Consider the following 18,993-nt stretch of genomic DNA (forward strand, 5'->3'; position numbering starts at 1 on the left):
TTTTACAGTATATCTTGCCTTTTCCAGCATGCCATGTTGCTGGAATCATACATTATATAGCATTTTCAGACTGGCTTTTTTCACTAAGCAGTATGCACCTAAGGGTCATCCATATCTTTTCATGGCTTAAGAGCTCACTTTTTAAACAGCTGAATAATATTTCAACATATCCATGTACTACAGTTTATTTATCCATTCATTTACTGCTTCCATCCATTCATCCCGGTTGCTTCCAGTATTTGGCAGCTGTGAATAAAACTGCTATAAACATTTGCATGCAGGTTTTTGTGTGGACATAATTTTCAGATCTAGGAACACGAATGCTGGATCATATGGTAAAACTGTTTATCTTTGTGAGAAACCGCCAAACAGCCTTCCAAAGTAGTTATACTATTTTGCACTCCCACCACCAATGAATGAAAATTCTTGTTTGGCATCCTTGCCAGTAATTGGTATTGTCAGTTTATTGGATTTTAGCCATAATAATAGATGTGTAATGTAATTTCATTCTTTCATTTTTGCATTCTTTTAAATTGCAATTCCCTAATGACAAATAATGTTGAGCATCTCTTCATATGCTGATTTGCCACCTGTGTATCTTCTTTGATGAGTTATCTGAGTTATCTTTTCAGATCTTCTGCCTGTTTTTGGGGGGAGGGGGGTTAATTAGGTTTCTTTGTCTGTTTGTTTAAATGGAAGTATTGGGGATTGAACCCAGGACCTCGTGCATGTTAAGCATTCTCTCTACCACAGAGCTTTATCCTCCCCCCCGTTTTGCCCATTTTTTAATTGGGATGTTTACTTTTTCATTGTTGAGTTTTGAGATCTGTGTATATTTTGGATACACATCTTTTATCAGATATGTTTTGCCAATACTTTCTCCAGTCTGTGGCTTTCCTTCTTATTCTCTTAACAGCACTTTTTGCAGAGCAAAAGTTTCTTATTTTAAGAAAGTCCAACTTATCAGTATTTTTCTTTCATAGATTTTGCCTTTAGTGTTGTATCTAAAAACTCACTGCCAAAAGCAAGGTCATTTAGATTTTCTCCTCTGTTGTCTTCTAAAAGTTTTATATAGTTTTGCATTTTACATTTAGGTCTATGATCTACTTTAAATTAATGTTTGTTAAGGATGTAAATCTGTGTTTACATTAAATTTCTGCATATGGTCATCCACTTATCCCAGTAATGTTTTTAAAGACTATCCTCTGTCCATGGAATGCTTTTGCTTCTTTGACCAGCTGACAATACTTACATGGGTCTATTTCTAGACTCTGTTCTGTTCCATGGTTCTATGTGTCTGCCCTTTCACAAACACCATGCTATTTTGATTCTGGAAGACTTCACTGGAAGTCTTAAAATCAGGTAGTGGGAAGCCTCCGACTTTGTTTTTCTTCACTATTATGTTGTGTATCCAGGCCTTTTGCCTTTCCATCTGAATTTTAAAATCAGTTTGTTAATATTTGCAGAATTGCTTGCTATGCTTTTGACTGAGATTGTATTGAATCTATAGATGAAGTTGGGAAGAAGTGACATCTTAAGAATATTGAATCTTCCAACCCATGAACATGGAATATATATATTTTTTCTAAATTTTATTTGTAAGTTTTATAAATTCGTATTTTAATAAACTTGTGACTATCTCAGAAGTCAAAGAGATCATAATGAAAATTTTAATATTCTTATAAATTAGTGATAATATAACTGATTATAAGTGAAAACTATACTATATCAAAACTCCTGGGTGGTATAAAAAGCGGTAGTCTGTGGGAAATTTATAGTTTTAATTGCTTTATAATAGAAAATCAGAAAGACTGAAAATTTATAAACTAAATCCCCATTAGAAGAAGTGAAAAATAAACAGTAGGAATAAACCCAAATAAATACAGGATATTATAAAGTTAAGACAGAAATAAAGGAAGTAGAAATAGATTTATGCAGACAAGGTCTTGATATGAGAGACTATCATGACAGATCAGTAAGTAGAAAAAAATTAACATTAGATTCATGTCTCACATCATAAACAGAAATTTTAGCTCTATTAAAATGGACCTAGATTTAAAGAATACAAACTTTTAGTAGAAAATACAGGGAATATATTTTTGACTCTCAGGTGAAAAAAGATTGCTTAATCAGGACACAAAAGCTTGCTATTTTATGCTAACCATAAAATGCTTAAATATAAATTTGACTATTTAAAAATGAAAATCATAAAATTTAAAATGTCATAACTAGGAGAATATACTATAAACACTACTGTTAAAAAAAAAACCATCAAGAATATATAAAGAACCCAATAGATCAATAATACAAAGACAGTAGAAAAATGGGAACAGACATGAATGGGCATTTCGAAAACGAAATTTAAACAAACGTGTGAAGAAATGTTCAACCTCTTTAACAATAAGAGAAATTAAAATCAAGACCATAATGAGATATTTACATTCAACTGGAGAAAACTTATGAAGTCTGACAATACCAAGAAAACTTATGAAGTCTGACAATACCAAGTCTGACATTTCTGGCAGGGTTATTCATGGTTCCACTTTGGAAAACAATTTGGCGTTGTCCCATACAGCTGCATATTCCCCCATCTCATGATCCAGCAACTCTACTCCCAGGCATATACTCTGGGGAAACAATTGAACATATGATCCAAGAAAAGTCCCAACACACTTTTGACAATACATTTCAAATATGAAAAAAAAAAAAAGCCCAAATGCCCATTAGCAGACGAAAAGATAAACTGTTGTCCATTTATATAGTGGAATACAATATAATATAGCAGTGAAACTGAATAAACTTCAGCTGCATCTGTTAAGACTTGACCAGCCTTTGCTGGTGCTGAAGGTACACGGGGACCATGAGCCAAGGAATGTGGGCAGTTTCTAGAAGCTGGAAAAGGCAAGGAAATAAATTTTCCCCTAGAGCCTCCAGAAAGGAATGCAGCCCTGTGACACCTTGATTTTAACCCAGTGAGACCCATTTGAGCCTTCTGACCTCCAGAACTATAAAGTAATAAATTTGTGTTGTTTTAAGCCACAAGGTTTGTGGTAAGTTGTTACAGCAGCAACAGGAAACTAATACAGTGTGTGTGTCTGAGGCTGGAAGGGGTGTCACAGGATAGAGGAGACTTCTCAGGGATGGAAGTGAGGAAGGGAACCTTTGCTTTGCTCACAGAGATCTGGCTCTCGGGCTGGGAGCCAGCCTCCCCTGCAGGGTCCCCTTCAGTGTCCCCCTAGCATCATCCAAATACCTGCAGGGGCCTGACAGTCTGCAAGACCTTGGAACACTTGCTCCCAAAGATCCCCTGACAGGAGGACAGGCCCCAGGTAATAGGTTCTCAGTGTACAAAAGAGGAAATAGAGGCTTGGAACAGGGTGGTATGGTCAGGAGCAGGCCCCCCGAGTGAGAGCAGGAAATGGCCAGGTGCCACACCTGGGAACTCACGCTTCCCGGGAGGGCAGCCTGCTCCTTCCACAGACTCCCCACAGCCAAACAGGCCCAAGTGGACTCCTGTCCACATCTGTGCTGAGAAGGCGGTCCCACAATTGCCAGGTGTCATCATAATTGCCATCCTCCACACCCTCCCAGTCCCTTCTCCCTGGAGACAGGACTACAAGCCAAAGCCAGGGCCCACCTGACCACAATCCAGGCCCAGCCAGACACGGAGGCAGAACCCCTGGGTTCCACGGTATCTGGGGAGCAGTGTCACAATGGGGCACAGAGGGGCTCAGGGTGGGGTAGGAGCAGCATTCTACTCCAGGGGTGCAGGCCAGACTAGGGACAGAACAGGACAAGGCAGGCTGGGGAAATCCTCATGTGAGCCAGCCCCAGGCCTTCTGCACTGTTCCCAGCACTTGGAGCACTGCCCCCCCCCCCACAAGGCCCCAGCTCCACTGAGGGGAACTCTCCCATCCTTCCAGACACAACTGTCGTCCCCAGTCCCCACGTCTAAGGTGGGGGACAAGGCTTGAGAGGAGGAACAGGCCCTGCCTTCAGCTGCTCCCAGACCTCTTCCCAGAGGAGGAGGGAGTGGAGGTTAAAGATTTTGTGATGGCAAGCTTGGGGAGCTGCCAGATGATAGCTTCTCCTCCTCCTCTCAGAGAAAGGAGAAGCTATTTGGTAGGAGGTGGGGAAAGGGAGGTGGGCAGAGTGGAGGTTAGAAATAGCCACCACTGAGAGTTGGAAAACAAGCTGACTAGAAAAAGCTGATAGGAAAACGAGGTGCTGTTAAAGCCCCAGTTGATGCTGGTGACCGTGGCTTCTCGGAAGACTTGCCAGCAGTGTGACTCTCTGGCAGTGACCAGCTGTCAGGGCGCAGGAAGAGAGAAGGCAGACAAAGGGGCTTGTCTGCTGCTATGGTTTTGGTAGCTGGACACAACCAAAGGGTAAATGGGTTCAAGTGTAGGGTGTTGGCAATCCAGAGAAATGATCTCTCTCAATAGCTTAAATGATGGTTTATTCCCTCTAATCTGAGCAGAGAGGACAGAGGTGGGGAGAAAGGAACGCATCAACAGACCACAGGGCCTGAGGAGGCCAAGGATGGGGTTGTGGAGGGAAGTGTGTGTCCCCTTACATCTACATGCTGAAGTCCTGCCCCACAGTGGATGCTATTTGGAGATGGGCCCTTAACAGGTAATGCAGGTTAGATTAGGTCATGAGGGTGATCCTCTCCTGATGGGGTTAGAGGAGAGGAGAGAGACAGATCTTTCTTCAACAGACGTGTGCTGAGAACAGGCCATGTGACGACATGGCAAGAAGGTGGCCTGCAGGCCAGGAGGAGAGCTCTCGCCAGAACCTGAGCCTGCTGACACCCTGATCTTCCAGCCTCCAGAACTGTGAGAAATACACTTCTGTTTTTAAGCCAGCCAGTCTATGGGACTTTGTTATTGCAGCCTGGACAGACTGAGGCAGGTGGGAAGGATGTAGCAAACAAGCCAAAGGATGGGATGCTGTGCTCAGAGAATGGCATGCTTGATTTGAGATTCCTTCATTTATTCACTTACAGGCCAGGCATTTTTGAGATTTTGGAAGTGGGGACAAATTTTCCCAAGATGACAGCAGGAGCTGGAGTGGGAGGGATGACCAAGAAGCTTTCTTTAGAAGAATGAGGCTGTGCGAGCTGGAGGTCAGGGGGTGGGAGCAAGGAAGGGACAGAGAGGTTTCTATAAGAGCAGGTTTTACAAATAAGAAGAGCTGTAACGGCTGAGCAGCAGCAATGGAGGGCATTAAGAGGCGCTTACCCCCGCTCCCTGGCTGTGAGAATGCATGACCAGATGAAGAGGCAGGAGATGGAGGAACCTTCTAAGAAGGTCTGAGGACATGGGCCTGTCTGCTGGATTTGGAGCAGCATTTCCAGACACAGGGGTTGAGACCATGGGTGGAAATGGGTGGGGTTGGGAGCAGGTTGGTGGGGCTGGGGTCACTGGGAATCGCATGGAAGGAGGGGACTGGCTGGACACTGATGGCGTGAACACAAGATACGCAGTAGAGCAGTCTTCATCTCAGAGGCTCTCTGAGGAGGGAGCACTGGGCCCGGTGGCCAGGGGGCTTCTCCTGGGCATAGCCAGAGGAAATCAAGAAGTGATGCTCTTACCCGCTGCACAGGTTAGGGGAGTGAGCATCAAAGGGTCTTTACCTCCCAGCTTGCTCTCAGATCCAGCCTCCCCCCCGTTCCACTGCCACCACCCCACTTTGTCACTGGGATGCTATGAGGATAAAATGAGGTATTCAATTGTAATGATGCCCTGCCTGATCTCTCTGCTTCTACATTTGCCCTCTGCCAACACATTCTTCAGGTAGAGGGGGATTTTTAAAATATAAATCGGGCCACTCCGTTGCTTAAAGAAAAAAGAAAGCCAGTGGCTTTCCCTGCCCTCAGAACCAAGTGCAGGTCCAGTTCCTCAAATTCCCAGAGATCCTCCCAGCTGTAGGCCTGCCCCTTGCTAGTCTTCACCCCAAAGCACTTCTGCACCCTCTGCCTGTTTCCTGTCCCTCTGGCCTGCAGTCCTCACCCTGCATGTCCATCTTCAGGGCAACTTCCAGGCCCCACCCACTGGGTCAGCAGCCTCCTTTAACACCAGAGTTCTCTCCCCTTCCACCATGGGTTTCCTCAGAGGTGCTGGGGAGCAGATTAATAGCTGCAGATGAATTGTGCATCTGTGGACACGGTATGCGTCAAAGTGCAGGGCGAGGCATACATGGCCTCCCCGCCAGGTGAGGGGGTGAGTGGGTCAGTGAGGGAGGCAAAGCCTTGGGCTATGCCATCAGGGCCAGGCTTGAGGACTCAGCTCAGCTCTGTGCCCGACAGTAACCTGCAGGTCTTGGGGGTAGTGAGGGGCATTCCTTTTCTATGTCCTTGGACCTTGGGGGCAGGTTGCTGGGGCCCTTTGCCTTTCACACCCAGCCAGGGAAGCCAAGACTAGAATCCTTGAGGATTAGTGTAAATGAAATTATCCCTTCTAAAATGGGAAGCCTGAGGCCCCAGAGGAGGATGGCTCCTGCCCCCAAGGCCTGAGATGTGAGTCCTGCACGAGCCTTTGCAAAGCAAACCGGAACACTGGTCATGGGTCCGCGGCCAGCATGTCCCCGAACCTAGGCTGTTCTGTGTTCACCAGCACCCTGTGGAGAACAGCCACTGCCCGGTCCAGTTAGGCCCCCTTCTGTCCTGCTCCTCAGGGTGGAGTCAAGATTGGGCCTGCTTTTCTTCCCCTCTGAGGTCCCAGGGTCTCAGCTGCTGACCTCCCACCAGCAACTGCTAAAAATCAAACATTTACCCATTAACCACAACAAGCTAAAGGGTACTTCTTAACACACGCAGAGTAAAATCTGTCTCCCCAGTGGCCTACAATCCCTAAAAAAAGTCTCCAAAGACCTGCTCAAATGCAATAGGTGAGTATTTGAATTTATTCTGTGTCAATAAAGCTGTGCCACTGAAGTCTCTTTCCAGGAAGGGAGATCATTCTGCCCCTGAGTGTCCACATCTTAGAAAAGAAATGCTTTTCCCCATTCTATGCAGGTTTTTTTTTTTTTTTAAAACCGTGGCAGTTTCAGTCTGGGTTGACACCTCCATGCTGGATTTACAAAGACCTACCACCCTTCCGTACTGCATAAGAGGTGAGCATGAGGGAGGGAGGATTTGAAAGAACTTTCTCTGGGACTCGGTGAACTGGTGGAAAGGAGAGACTGAACCCCACTGTCCAGTGTGAGGTTGGCTGGAGATGTCTGTGGATGCCAGGCAAAGGGGGGTGGGGCAGTGGCTGAGCAAGCTCTTTTCCCACCATTCGGTGGCACAAGGACGTACGGTGTTCTTTCGGGCCAAGTAGATACTGGGGAAGGTAGCCTGGTTTGAGGTACCTTGGTGGGACCCCACCTAAGAGGACTGTTTTCTCAAGTAAGGGAGGCCAGCATAAGAGAGACTGTGTGGGGAGCCAGATGAGGGGACAGGAGCTGAAGATGGGCCCCAAAAGGTCAGTGGCAAGCACATTGCTCGTACTAAGGAGCAATGCAGAGGTCCTGGAAGGATCTCTGAGAACTGTCAAATATTCCTGTGGAAAAGCTAATTTCTAGGAGCCTGTCTGGTGCACTGATAATTAACCAGTGCAAGCTGAGAAAGAACTACCACTGGGGGTGGCCAAGTAAGACCTCTGCCCCTTCGCTCCCCTGCATGGACCCTGCAGGAGCCAGAGCAGCAGAGCAGGAGCGGAAGCGCTGGGGAGGAACAGAACCAACTGTCCCTCTCTCTGCACCACTGGTCCCTGGATGTGGGGCAGGTGATGGGGAATCTCTGAAGAGAAGGTAAGACTGACGCTTTGATTTTGACTCAGCCAGTCTCCTGTCAGCAGGTCAAATGTGCTGTGGGTCCCACCTCAGCCAGACAAGCCTGGTCCAGCCACTGAAGGAACCACAACCTTCTTTTCATCCATGGCTTTTCTTCCACCTGTCTGGACAGAGTCCACCATTTCTAAGTGTTTTTTTCCTCCTCCTCTCACATACTTGGAGAGGCCCTACCCAGCTGTTCAGTTCTCAGCTTGACTGTGTTTTGAGGGCAGGGGGACCCCAGATTGAGGGGATTTGAGGAGCCACATCCCCACAAGAGTATAAGAGAACAAGTCAACCCCAAGGCACACCCAAGACCCTAACCCAGAACAGGTATTGGGTGTGGGGGGGGGGGGAGGTAGGGATAGGAAAGGTCTTGAAAGGAGGGAGGCTGTCCTCAATGCTTCTGGGATTGGGCTTGGCAGTGGGTGGCTGGTTCTGGGGCCAGGTGATGGGGTGCAGCCTCCATCTGCAAGGCTGGTCTTGCTCATGTGTCCAGCTGTTTCCAGGCGAGCATTTAGGCAGCTCTCTGCTGCTGCTGGTCTGGCTTTGGAGACACAGTCAGAGATATGTGCTGCTCACAAAGGCCACCCCGGGGGCTAGAAGTATTTTCTGAGGTCTCCATTTCCTTCTCTGAGGGCACTGACTTCAGAGACCTGGAGGGAGCAAAAGGCTGTCATTGGCTGACCAGGAGTTGCTCAATTAGTGTCCTCACCACTGTGTCCCTAAAATAAGGGACTCCTGGGGGCACCATATTGGCCTCTAGGGAACAATGGACAAATGGTAAGGCAGAGGCCTAGCTTTCTGGGATGGGGCCACTGACATGAGTCCTGGGCTTCAGAGTACAAGTAGCTTACCGTGGGCAGAATCCCTGCTCCAGGTCGTCAATGGTGTCCTTCAAGGTCTGGCCACGTGTCTCTGGCAGCAGAGCACAGAGTAGGCCAGCCACGATGGGGAGGCTGCCGTAGATGAGCATAGTGAGGGCCGAGTGGTACTCGTCCAGCAGGATCACGAGTGGGGTGAGGATGCCCCCAATCCTCGAGAAGACGCCCACCAGCCCCAAGCCCGACGGCCTGCGGGAAGGCCAGTGCAAACTGAGCAGACCTGGCCTCACCTGGGCCCCAGCGCACTTCCTTAGGAGAGCCCAGACCCCTCATCTGGCCCCCACAGGCCTGCAGGCTCTCCATTTTCTCGCAGCAGACGGGGCCTTCCTGCATACTGACTTCTCCTAGCCCACCTGTGTGCCCTGCCCCTCTAACCTCCAGGCCTCTCTGTCTGCCCACTGCACTCCTGCTCACCTATCCAGTCTCAGGTCAAAGGTTGCACCTCCTGACTACCTCTCTCCCCAACTGGAGTGTTCCCTCTGAGGCATTCATCCTTGGACTTACTCCATATGCCAGTTCTGACAAGGTTGGGGTGTGACCCCCTCCTAGACCTGACCTGGGGACAGCTGGTAACTTTGGACTCGTGTTCTCCGTGTCCTGGACCCCAGCCAGCACTGCTGCCCAAGAGCCAGCTCTGTAAGCTCTTTGTGGAACACCATGAGGGCAGAGGAGGGATGACCAAAATCAGGTCCAGAGGCAGAGGAGCAGGAGTTGTACCCACAGCCCTTACCTGATGACGGTGGGGAAGAGCTCAGCCGAGTACACGTACGAGACAGTAAATCCGGCAGCCGTGGCAAACTTCCCCAACACAGCCAGCACGGTGACCACAATGGGCAGATCTGTGGGGGACGCTGGTTAGCCATGTGGAGGGAAGCCAGCCCGATCACCTGGCTCCTGCCCCCTGCCCTGTCCTCCTAAACTCCTCACCCCTTCTGCACCCAAGCCCCAGAGAAGCCCTCACTCCTGAAAAGTCCTCACTCCAGTAGCAGGTGAGGGTGAGCCAGGGGCTGGGGCTAGCCAGTCCTGGTACCTGCTGGAACAAAGATGATGGTGATACACGTGAGGCCACCCAGAATCAGAGTCCCCATCTGGCTCCACTTGCGGCCGAACCAGTCCATCATGAAGATGCTGGAGCAGCGGGCAGGCACCTCAACTGCTCCGAAGATTAGCTGTGTCAGGTAGATGTTCAGGCCAAAGTCCCCCACCTTGAGGCCCAGGCCGTAGTACACCAGGCTGTCCACGAACCTACAGAGTGTCCGAGACCACCTGTCACTGCTGGGTGATGAGACACCACACACTCAGACGGGGAGCCTGCCTTGGTCAGAAGTCGTAACAGGAGACAGGAGCACAGCCAGGGAGAGACCAGCTGGTTCCCACACAGCCCAGCCCAGCCCAGATAGCCTCCAGCCACAGAGACATGGCAGCCCTTTGGCTGGGGCCTCAGGGCACTCACCAGATGGAGAAGAGAATCAGGGTCACTTTCCGGAGCTGTGGGTGTCGGAACAGGTCCAGGGCATTCCCTGTGGGGCCAGTCTCCTCTGGGACCAGCTAGGAGGAAGGTACAGAGTGAGGGGCCAGGCAGGAGGGCTGCCGTGGGTCAGGTTGGGGCAAGGCTGGCCCGGCTGCTGCCAGTACCTGGCTCAGGAGCTCGGGGGAGAGTTTTCGACTGTTGACTGAGGCCACCTTCTGGATTAGTTGTTTAGCCTCCCTGACCTTCCCTTGGGTCAGGAGCCACCGTGCAGATTCCGGCAGAGCCCTGGGAAGGAGGTCAGAAAAGGCTGTGACCTTGGGGCCTGGACTCCAGAGCCTCCCCACCCGCCGGGGTCTCCCTGCTGTTCCAGTTCACACCCACCCCACAGGCCTCACAGGCTTCCTCTCCCTCCAACCCCATCACAGCACAGCCCACCTGGGGGTAGCTTGCTCCTGGGAAGTATCTCACCAGAAGTAGAAGAAGAGCAGCAGGACGGGTGCAGTGCCAGAGATCTGGAAAAGCCTCCAGTTCTGGACGCCGTAGGCAAGTCCTGCTAGGGCCATCTGCCCCACGGAGAAGGAACACTGGGCCAGGACCACAGACCGAGTCCTCCACGAGGGCCCCACCCATTCTGTAACTGTGAGAGCAGAGGCTGAGGCTGGGCCAGACCCTGCCCTCTCACTCCCTGGCATCCTTGGATGCCACCCAGTCAGGGGATCTGGTACTGACCCACCAGTGCCACCATGTTTGGTGCAGGGGGACCTGACTGGGCCCCACAGGCAGTGTGGGAATGTGGCCAGCCCAGGCCCCACGGCACAGCTCTGTGGTGGAAGCATTTAGGGCACAGATACTCACGCAGGGAGACGCTGCTTAAGGTATATCCAGAGACGGCCACGGCGACAGCAAAGCGCAGGGCCATGTAGAGCTCAAAGTTGGGCACAAAGGCTGTGCCGAGGCCGAGGATGGCCAAGAGTAGCAGCTGCACCAGGATAGTGGCCTTGCGGCCAATCCTGAGGTAACAAAGGGGCAAGTGGAGGAGGTCATCTCTCTGAGAGAAAAGAGGAAGTGGGAGCCAGCCTCCAGCCCTGGCTTGGGCGCTGTGTATGAAGGAGGGTGCATCGCCCTCCCCTGGGAGCCCCCTGGGAGACGGGACAGGGCCTTACCTGGAGACCAGTGTGAGGGGCATGGGGGGAACTCTAGGCCTATGCCAGGAGCCCCAGACATGTTAGGTCAGGGGAGCTGGTCAAGGTTCTTACCAGTCACAGAGGGGCCCGAAGATGAGTGCCCCAACGAGGAGCCCAGCCATGTACACCGACTGGGAGGTCTCTCTCAGATGCTTCCGACCGCAGACCAGGTTAAACTGAGCAGACACACACTGATGTCAGTCTAGAGGCAGCTGGGGCAGGTCCTCTATCATCCAGCCCACCCACGACAAACTTCTCAGCGCAGATGCCCGTGGTTCGAAACTAGGGCACCTCAGGGAGCTCTGTGCCCTCTGCACACAGCTCACCTCCATCCACAAAAGCTTATGGGGGATCATGACACATGGGCTCTCCTCCAGAGGTCATGGAGATAGCTTCACAACAATATGAATGCCTTTTGAGTGCTTACTCTGGGCTGGGGACTATGCCAAATGTTTTACATGCATTATCTCGTATAATTCTGACAACTACACTTATGATATTCCCCTACGGGAGAAGAGGTTAAGCAAGCAGTTAATCCCAGGTCCCACAGGTGGATGGCAGTGAGTTCAGACATCTCCATTGCCCCAGACAGGGACTGAAATTGAGGGAAAGCTAAGGTAGTTTCCTGAGTGAATGAATGAACAAATGAATGAATGAAGCAATACCTTCAGTTAGCCAACTAGCCAATCACCATCAGTTAAGTAACTGTTAGCAAGAAATTAACCAGTCCAGGAGATACTGTTGTGCTCCTACTTGTCTTGAGGGTAACTGTTAATTTTACAAGAACTTTAAATATGTGTCAAAAGATGGACTGCCCCTGAGAATGAACTTTGTCCCACCCAGTTCTACCCTGTTTGCTTTTTGTCTAGTTAACACCAATTACATTTGTAGTTAGACATTATTTAAAATAAATAATAATAAACAAAGGCCTGCTGCCTTCAGCCTCCGGAGTCAGGACTGACTGAGTTTGTGTGGCTTTGGGTTTGTGAACTGATCTATCGGTGTCTTGGTTTCCCACGTACAAAATGGGGATAAAATAGACTCCACAGTATCACCCAACAGGATTAAAGGAATTAACACGTCATGTGCTTAGCACAACGCTGTCACACACAGGAAGCTCTTGGCAAATGTTAGCTCAGCTGAGGGTGTACTGGCCCCTGCACACATGAAGCTCACGGCTGGTGACACCGGCACTTCAGACACACGAGGCTGCAGCATTCTGAGTGCCGGGCCAGGGAGTCCTCCAAGGCGGACACTCCTGCTCAGTGGACGCCCTCACCACTGCCCTGTACTGTAGATATCCCTCATCTGATCAAATCCTCATTCCAACCTCGTGAAGGCCTATCACTCCTTCTGTTCTGCAATAGAGACAGAGGCTTGGAGAGGTGCCAAGATCTACCCAAGTTTACGTGCTGGTGTCACCCTGCAGGTGGGACAGAGATAAAGAAGACTCCAACTTGGGATCCCAGTCATCAACCTCCCAGCCCTCATGCCCACAGTGGATGCTTCTGTCTGCGGCCTGCCACAGTGGCCCACACAACCCCACCCCCATTTCCTGGAGCACACCCCACCACATCCCCTTCCCCTGTTCCAAAACCGTCAATGGCTCCCTCTGGTCCCTTGGAGAAAGCCCAAATTCCGCAGCACTGTATCTGAGACCCTTAAGAGTTGGCTCTTGCCTCTTCCCAGCCCCTTTTGTGTGTTGGTATTGCTCACACACGCCAGGCATTTTCATGCTCCAGACCCTAGAATGGTTCTTCTCTATGCCCCCACTTCCCTCCCATTCCTGCCTTCTTTAGTCCCAGGACAGACCATGCTGTTGCTGCTCTTCACAGATAAGCTAGTTTCCTCCCTATCCAGAGGCTTGTGTGGGCTGGGAGTCATTTTCTCCTTTACCAAGAATGGGCACCCAAGGAAGTGTCTGGCAGGTAGGCCGAAAAGAAGAAACGTACTCTGTTCTTCACAGCCTATAAGGAAACGTGCTCTTTTCTTTTCAAGTTCAGATCCTTTGTAGCTCAGTTTGCATATGAAGCTGCTGGTTATAAGGAAACTTGGGATGTTAGGGCGGAGGGAGTCCTTGGAGTAAAGGGAGCAGAGCCCCTGCTCACAGACTGGGAACCAAGGTGGAGAACTCACACCAAGGTAGCCGCACTCTGGAGCTGAGTTTGGGGCCGTCATATGGTTCGGGGCACAAAGTACCAAAGATGTACATTCCCTTGGGAATCACTGTCCTTGGTGGGGTACATCTTTGGGAATATGTCAGGGAAAGACCAGAGGTTCAAGGCCCAACCCAAGGGTCAGCACAGTCTGAAAGCACAAGGTGGAGATTAAGGATAAAAAGAGAGGCCCCAAATTCTTTAGATCATTTCATTCAATTCACACCCACCTGTGCAGCCCTACTGCAGGCACACCAAGTTCCTGCTACTCCCCAGACATTGCCTGCTTCCTGTTGCCCGGCCTTCCTTTTGCTATTTTCTGTCTATAAAGGACCTCCCTTCTTCTCTATCAACCTTCTTCCGGTCCCCTGGTGCCCAGCTCACATACCAACTCCTGCAGGGAGCTGTCTGCTCATTCCCTCTCCAAGAGGAAGCAAATTCTAGTCTCAGAATCCAGCTAGCCCCCAGGAGCCCAGATCATGCCCTGACCATCAGGGGTTCCCAGAGAAGGTGAATAGGGTGCCTCCCTTCTCTGACTGTTCCTTGCAGAGTTAATACTCAGGGCTGTTGCTTGAATATAATTCCATGAACAGCGCAGCAGAGGCTATGAACAAGGGCTAGAGTTGGCTCGGAGCACTCCAGAAGTCTGCCTGGGCTTTAAGAATGGTGATATTTGGCCAGACGAGCAGAGTGGTTATAAGCCCACGTAGACATAGGAACCTCCAGAGCATCTAAGGACCAATGACGGCCAGAACCTACCATGGGGGTGATACTGGGAGACGATGGAGGGGCCACTGACTGGGCTAAGCTGGGCTAGATCCAGAGGCTGGGAAAGTTCACGGGTCACCTACTCTCCCTGTGGGGTGGAATGAGGGGGAGGGTCAGGAAGAAAGCAGGCAGGCTGCCAGGGTTCTGGGGGCAGGTTTATGGTCACATATTAAAAATGAGTGTTTACTCTCTGGGCTTATGGATTACCCTCCATTAAGCCACAGGATTTGACACCATAAAGGTGAGAGCTGCAAAGACCCTCAACACCTGCCCCTTGGGTTTCTGGACTATCTGTGCTCTCTCCCATTCCCACAGGGAACTGGGCAGCAGGTGCTAGAATGAGGGTCCCAGCTCCACCATCAAGTCTTTAGGTTGCCCTGGCCAACTCATCTCCTCATTCTGTGCTCGGCCCCACTGTCCGGAAGCAACCCTTCTTGCTCTGACGTGGCTGGAGTGGGAATCTCTTCATTGACCTGTCTGTGTCCCTCCTAAGAGAACAGATTTGGCGCGGGCAAATGCTCAGTTACATCCAGGATGAGTCCCAGAGTCACAGGTGCCCTCCAGCATTTCAGAGGCAGGCAGGCAGGAAGAGATCTAGAGAGAGAGGCCAAAGGCAGAAAGCCCAACTCAAGCAAGCAGGAAGGCAGACAAGTGGACAGGGAAGGGGTAGCATCAGAAGGTTAGGAGAACCCAGAAGGTAGGTAAGCTGGCAGACATGCAGGGGCAGAATGAAAGGCAAATGGAAAGACAGATGGGAACATCAGGGAAAGAGAGGCATAAAGGCATAAGAATAGGAGAGGACAGAAAGAAAGATCACCGTGCAGACAGAAGGACAGACAAAAGGATAGGCAGGGATGAATGACAAATGGGCAGACCCCCTAGATAGAGGAAACGGATGGAGAGATAGAGGGCCCAATAAGCAGAGGATGAAGAGGAAAGTGGCCACTCAGGCATGGAGCGCAGGGACAGAGGCAAAGGCAGCCACACGAGAGACTGAGGGCAGAGCGACAGGCAGAGCTGCTGACGGACCCAAAATAGGTGGACAGACAGGCCACAGGGCAGTCTTACCTCATTCTCTAGGGATGGGGGCCTGCCCTCAGGATAGTCCCAACCTGTCTCACAAGACTGGGTCTCATTGAAGCTGTGGCTGAGGATGTCCTCCAGGCTGGCACCGTCAGGGGGTGGCCGGAACATGAGGCAGCGTTGGGGGCTGCCTGTGGCGTCCAGAGGCACGCTCAGTGCCAGCTGCTGGGCAGCGCTCAGGTTGAGAGTCTGGTTCTTGACCCAGGCCACTGAACAGTGGTGGGGCTCATCCAGGACCATGAAGACCTGGGCAAACATGTTGAAGGCACCCAGGAAGCAGGGGAGACTCACCAGGATCAGCAGCTGTACCTGGAAGCGACCAAATTCACCGATCTCAGCCATGATCTGGGCAAAGTGAGCCATGTCTACTGGTTACCACCTCCAGAGCTGGGGCCACCAGACAGCTCTGCAGCTTGCTCTGGGGCACTTGCTCCTCCAGGCAGTGGTGGCAGGTGCATTAATGTTTAATCCAGCCTTGCCTGGCTCCACCTGTCACACTGCAGCTCCCTAGCTCTGGCCTGAGAAAGACAGAATATGATGGAAAAAATAGGCCACTCCTGCCTGGAGGAGCTGAGGATGTTTTATGGACTGTGCGAGAGACATCACAAGAGGAACTCCTCAGGACTAGCACACAGCAGTGATCACTAACCAAGTGTTACATGGAGTGCTGAACATTCCCCCCACAACTGCAACATCCTGTACAATCACACCAGCGCAAAACCCTCCTACTCTGATAGAATCCACGCTGTGAGAGTAGTTGCAACACTTACATGAACACCAAAGTCCCTTTTAGCCCATACTAGGTGGAGTGGGTAAGTCAGTGGAGCAGAAAGGACCCAGTCTGCACAGTAATTCTGCCAGCAGCCCGATCTAGCCTCTTCCCTGGTGATCTTATCTTTCTCCTGCAAGGTCCCCAGCACGTGCTGGCATGCACCACCAGTCAATCTCAGGGCAGCCTGAAGGCCGGGAAACCCACCAAGGGTATAAATGCTTCTCCTGTCAGCACCAATGACAATTCAAGAATGGAGGGCAATTGCAGTAGAGCCAACAGTTGCTATGACCTTGCTGGAGTCTAAGCTGGGATGGGGGCACAGTCAGGATTCTTAGAGGACTGAGGACTAATAGATGGCAGGACCTCTGGACAACAGTGATCTCCCACAGGTAAAAGCCCCCATCCTTTTTACCCTGGAGCCAGACTTACTAGAGGAAGACCCAGGGCTTGGAAGGCATCTGGCTCAGTTATGGGAGGTGGGGAATGACAGGGCTGAAGCACTAGGGAAAATGCACGTGTGTGAAGGCACACACACTCACATAGTTGCTCGTGTATGTCATAGGAAAGGCCTTTCACGCTTTGGTTTTGAATCAATTTTAAGAGCTGGGCAGAGGAGCATGGGTGACGGGAGTGCGAGGAAGCCAGGCTGTACAGGGAAGTTCTGGACACAGGGTGCCTGCCCCTGAGGCCTATTAATCAGTCCACATGAAGGGGGTTGCAGGCAGGGCAGAGCCGAGGGTCCACAGCCCTGCAGGAGAGCGCTTGTCGTTCCGCTCTGCCCCATCCCAAGGTACCCCCCAGGCTCCCCACTGTCCCCAGCCTCACCCCTTCCTCCTCACCTAGCTCCCTTGTATGTTCCTGTCCTCAGCACAGCCTTGACTGAACGGCCAGGAAAGCAGATACTACCAGCTGTCACTGCTCACTTCAGTGCTCACACTGTGGGGGAAACGGAGGTGGCGACAGGAGCCTGCGCTTGGTCCTCATCATCTCCTCACTCTCATCAGAGACAGGATTCTGCTTCTTTCAGCTCCAAGGCTCCACAGGGGCTGGAGCTGGGATGCAGGAAACTTGGGCTCTGCCATTGAGTCACTGTGACCCTCAGTCCGCCCTTCTATCCTGCTGGGCTTCATTTCTTCATCTGTGCAAGGGAAGAACCTGAACTAGGTGGTCCCTAAGGATTCTTTCATTTCCCGGTGGGGCATTCGGAAACACAGACTGTGGATGGTGAGAGGATAAGGCTCAACCAAAGACCTTCCATAGTTGTAACCATGATCCCTGGATCCCACTGGCTTCACTTCATCTCTACATTCCCTCAATCCTAACTTTTTGGTTAACTTACTTGTTCTTTTAACCCTGCCCCTAGCCCAGAGAGCCTGCCAAGGCTCCCCATGATGCTTCAAAGCCCACCACCACCTCCATTCTCTGTGGGAGCCCTTCCAGGACCCCTGTGGCCCCAGGGACCTCTCTACCCTGTGGTCTCACTGACCTGGGAAGACGAGCTCAAAGTAGTATGTGTGCTGGTCTCTGACGTCCCCAAGTGGTCTGGTCACCTCCACCATTTTCTGGGAGACTGCAAGGTAGGACGGGGTTGCCACTGGCCCTTCAGCAAGAACCCACAGCCTATCTGTCCTCTTCCTCTCCTTGTACTTGTCTTCAGCCAAGGGCCCAGCTAAGACCAAAGAGACATGTAACAAGAGTTTTCTAACCACTGGAGCGGTGTAAGGTGAATGAACACACAATCACTGGCGGTCACCTGTCCACAGAGTAGAGGGCGGTGTTCACGTGTAGAGTTGGGGAGAGGAAGGTATTCCTTAAACATTGCCTAATAAATATGCAGTGGATGGTGTTTCAAATCTCTTCCAACTTTGAGAACAGCTCTAGTAAATAAAAATGGTGGGTAGGAGTTACGGTTTCTGGTCCAGGCTGTAAGCAGCTTGGAAGTTGTCACTTCGCTCTAGCGAGTAAAAAGCTGAGCAAATCGAAAAATCAACAACTCTTCTTAGATCCTTCAGAGGAGTGAAGTCACAGGGCAAACTGCTGTCTTGAAATACAGAGAATTATAACTTCATGGAGCAGAAATCCACAAACACAAACTTCCACAGGAACCAGTATCACAGGAGGAAAACCCAAACTGTAATTGATGGGCTGCTGGAGGCTCAGGGTGGGTACGGCTGAGATTTGGCGGCAACACAATGTTGGAGAACAGAGTTGGACTGACTTCCACAGTTACTAGAAAGTACTCAAGGCAGTGTGGTATTGGCAAACAATTAGACAAATAGATCAGTGGAACAAAAGAGGGAGCCTAGAAAGAAAGTCAGATTCAACCGATCTTTGACAAAGGAGCAAAGGCAATACAATACCAATGGAGAAATGACAGTCTCTTCAACAAGCAGTGCTGGAACCACTGGAGGAGAGGAGAGGAGGGGAGAGGAGGGGAGGGGAGGGGAGGGGAGGGGAGGGGAGGGGAGAGGAGAGGGGAGGGAAGGGAAGGGAAGGGAAGGGAAGGGAAGGGAAGGGAAGGGAAGGGAAGGGAAGGGAAGGAAAGGAAAGGAAAGAAAGAATCTAGACACAGACTTTAAACTCTTCACAAAAGCTAACTCAAAATGGTTCACAGACCTCAATGGAAAATGCAAAACTATCTAACTCCTACAGGATAACATAGGCAAACATCTAGATGACCTTGGGTACTCAGTGATGACTTTTTAGATACAGCACCAAAGGCATGATCCATGAAAGAAATAACTCATAAAATGAAAATTTTCTGCTGTGTGCAAACCACTGTTAAAAAGAGAATCAGAAGACACGTCACAGACTGGGAGAAAGCATTTGCACAAGACATGTCTGATAAAGGACTGTT

General features: G+C 50.6%; 1 protein-coding gene across 1 annotated transcript; it reads right to left on the minus strand.

Annotated features, from left to right (window-relative positions):
* Nucleotides 1-6,883: 6,883 nt before the first annotated feature.
* SLC22A13 (solute carrier family 22 member 13) lies at nt 6,884-15,811 on the minus strand. The gene is given in 11 exon segments (XM_010982030.3): nt 6,884-8,415; nt 8,417-8,474; nt 8,676-8,891; nt 9,433-9,541; nt 9,733-9,947; nt 10,156-10,250; nt 10,338-10,458; nt 10,642-10,810; nt 11,029-11,183; nt 11,430-11,533; nt 15,350-15,811. Coding segments are annotated over 11 exon segments (1,656 nt in total). The 5' UTR covers nt 15,728-15,811; the 3' UTR covers nt 6,884-8,379.
* Nucleotides 15,812-18,993: the final 3,182 nt, after the last annotated feature.

The sequence above is a fragment of the Camelus dromedarius genome, chromosome 17 (assembly GCF_036321535.1).
Source record: "Camelus dromedarius isolate mCamDro1 chromosome 17, mCamDro1.pat, whole genome shotgun sequence".
NCBI classification, from domain to species: Eukaryota; Metazoa; Chordata; class Mammalia; order Artiodactyla; family Camelidae; genus Camelus; species Camelus dromedarius.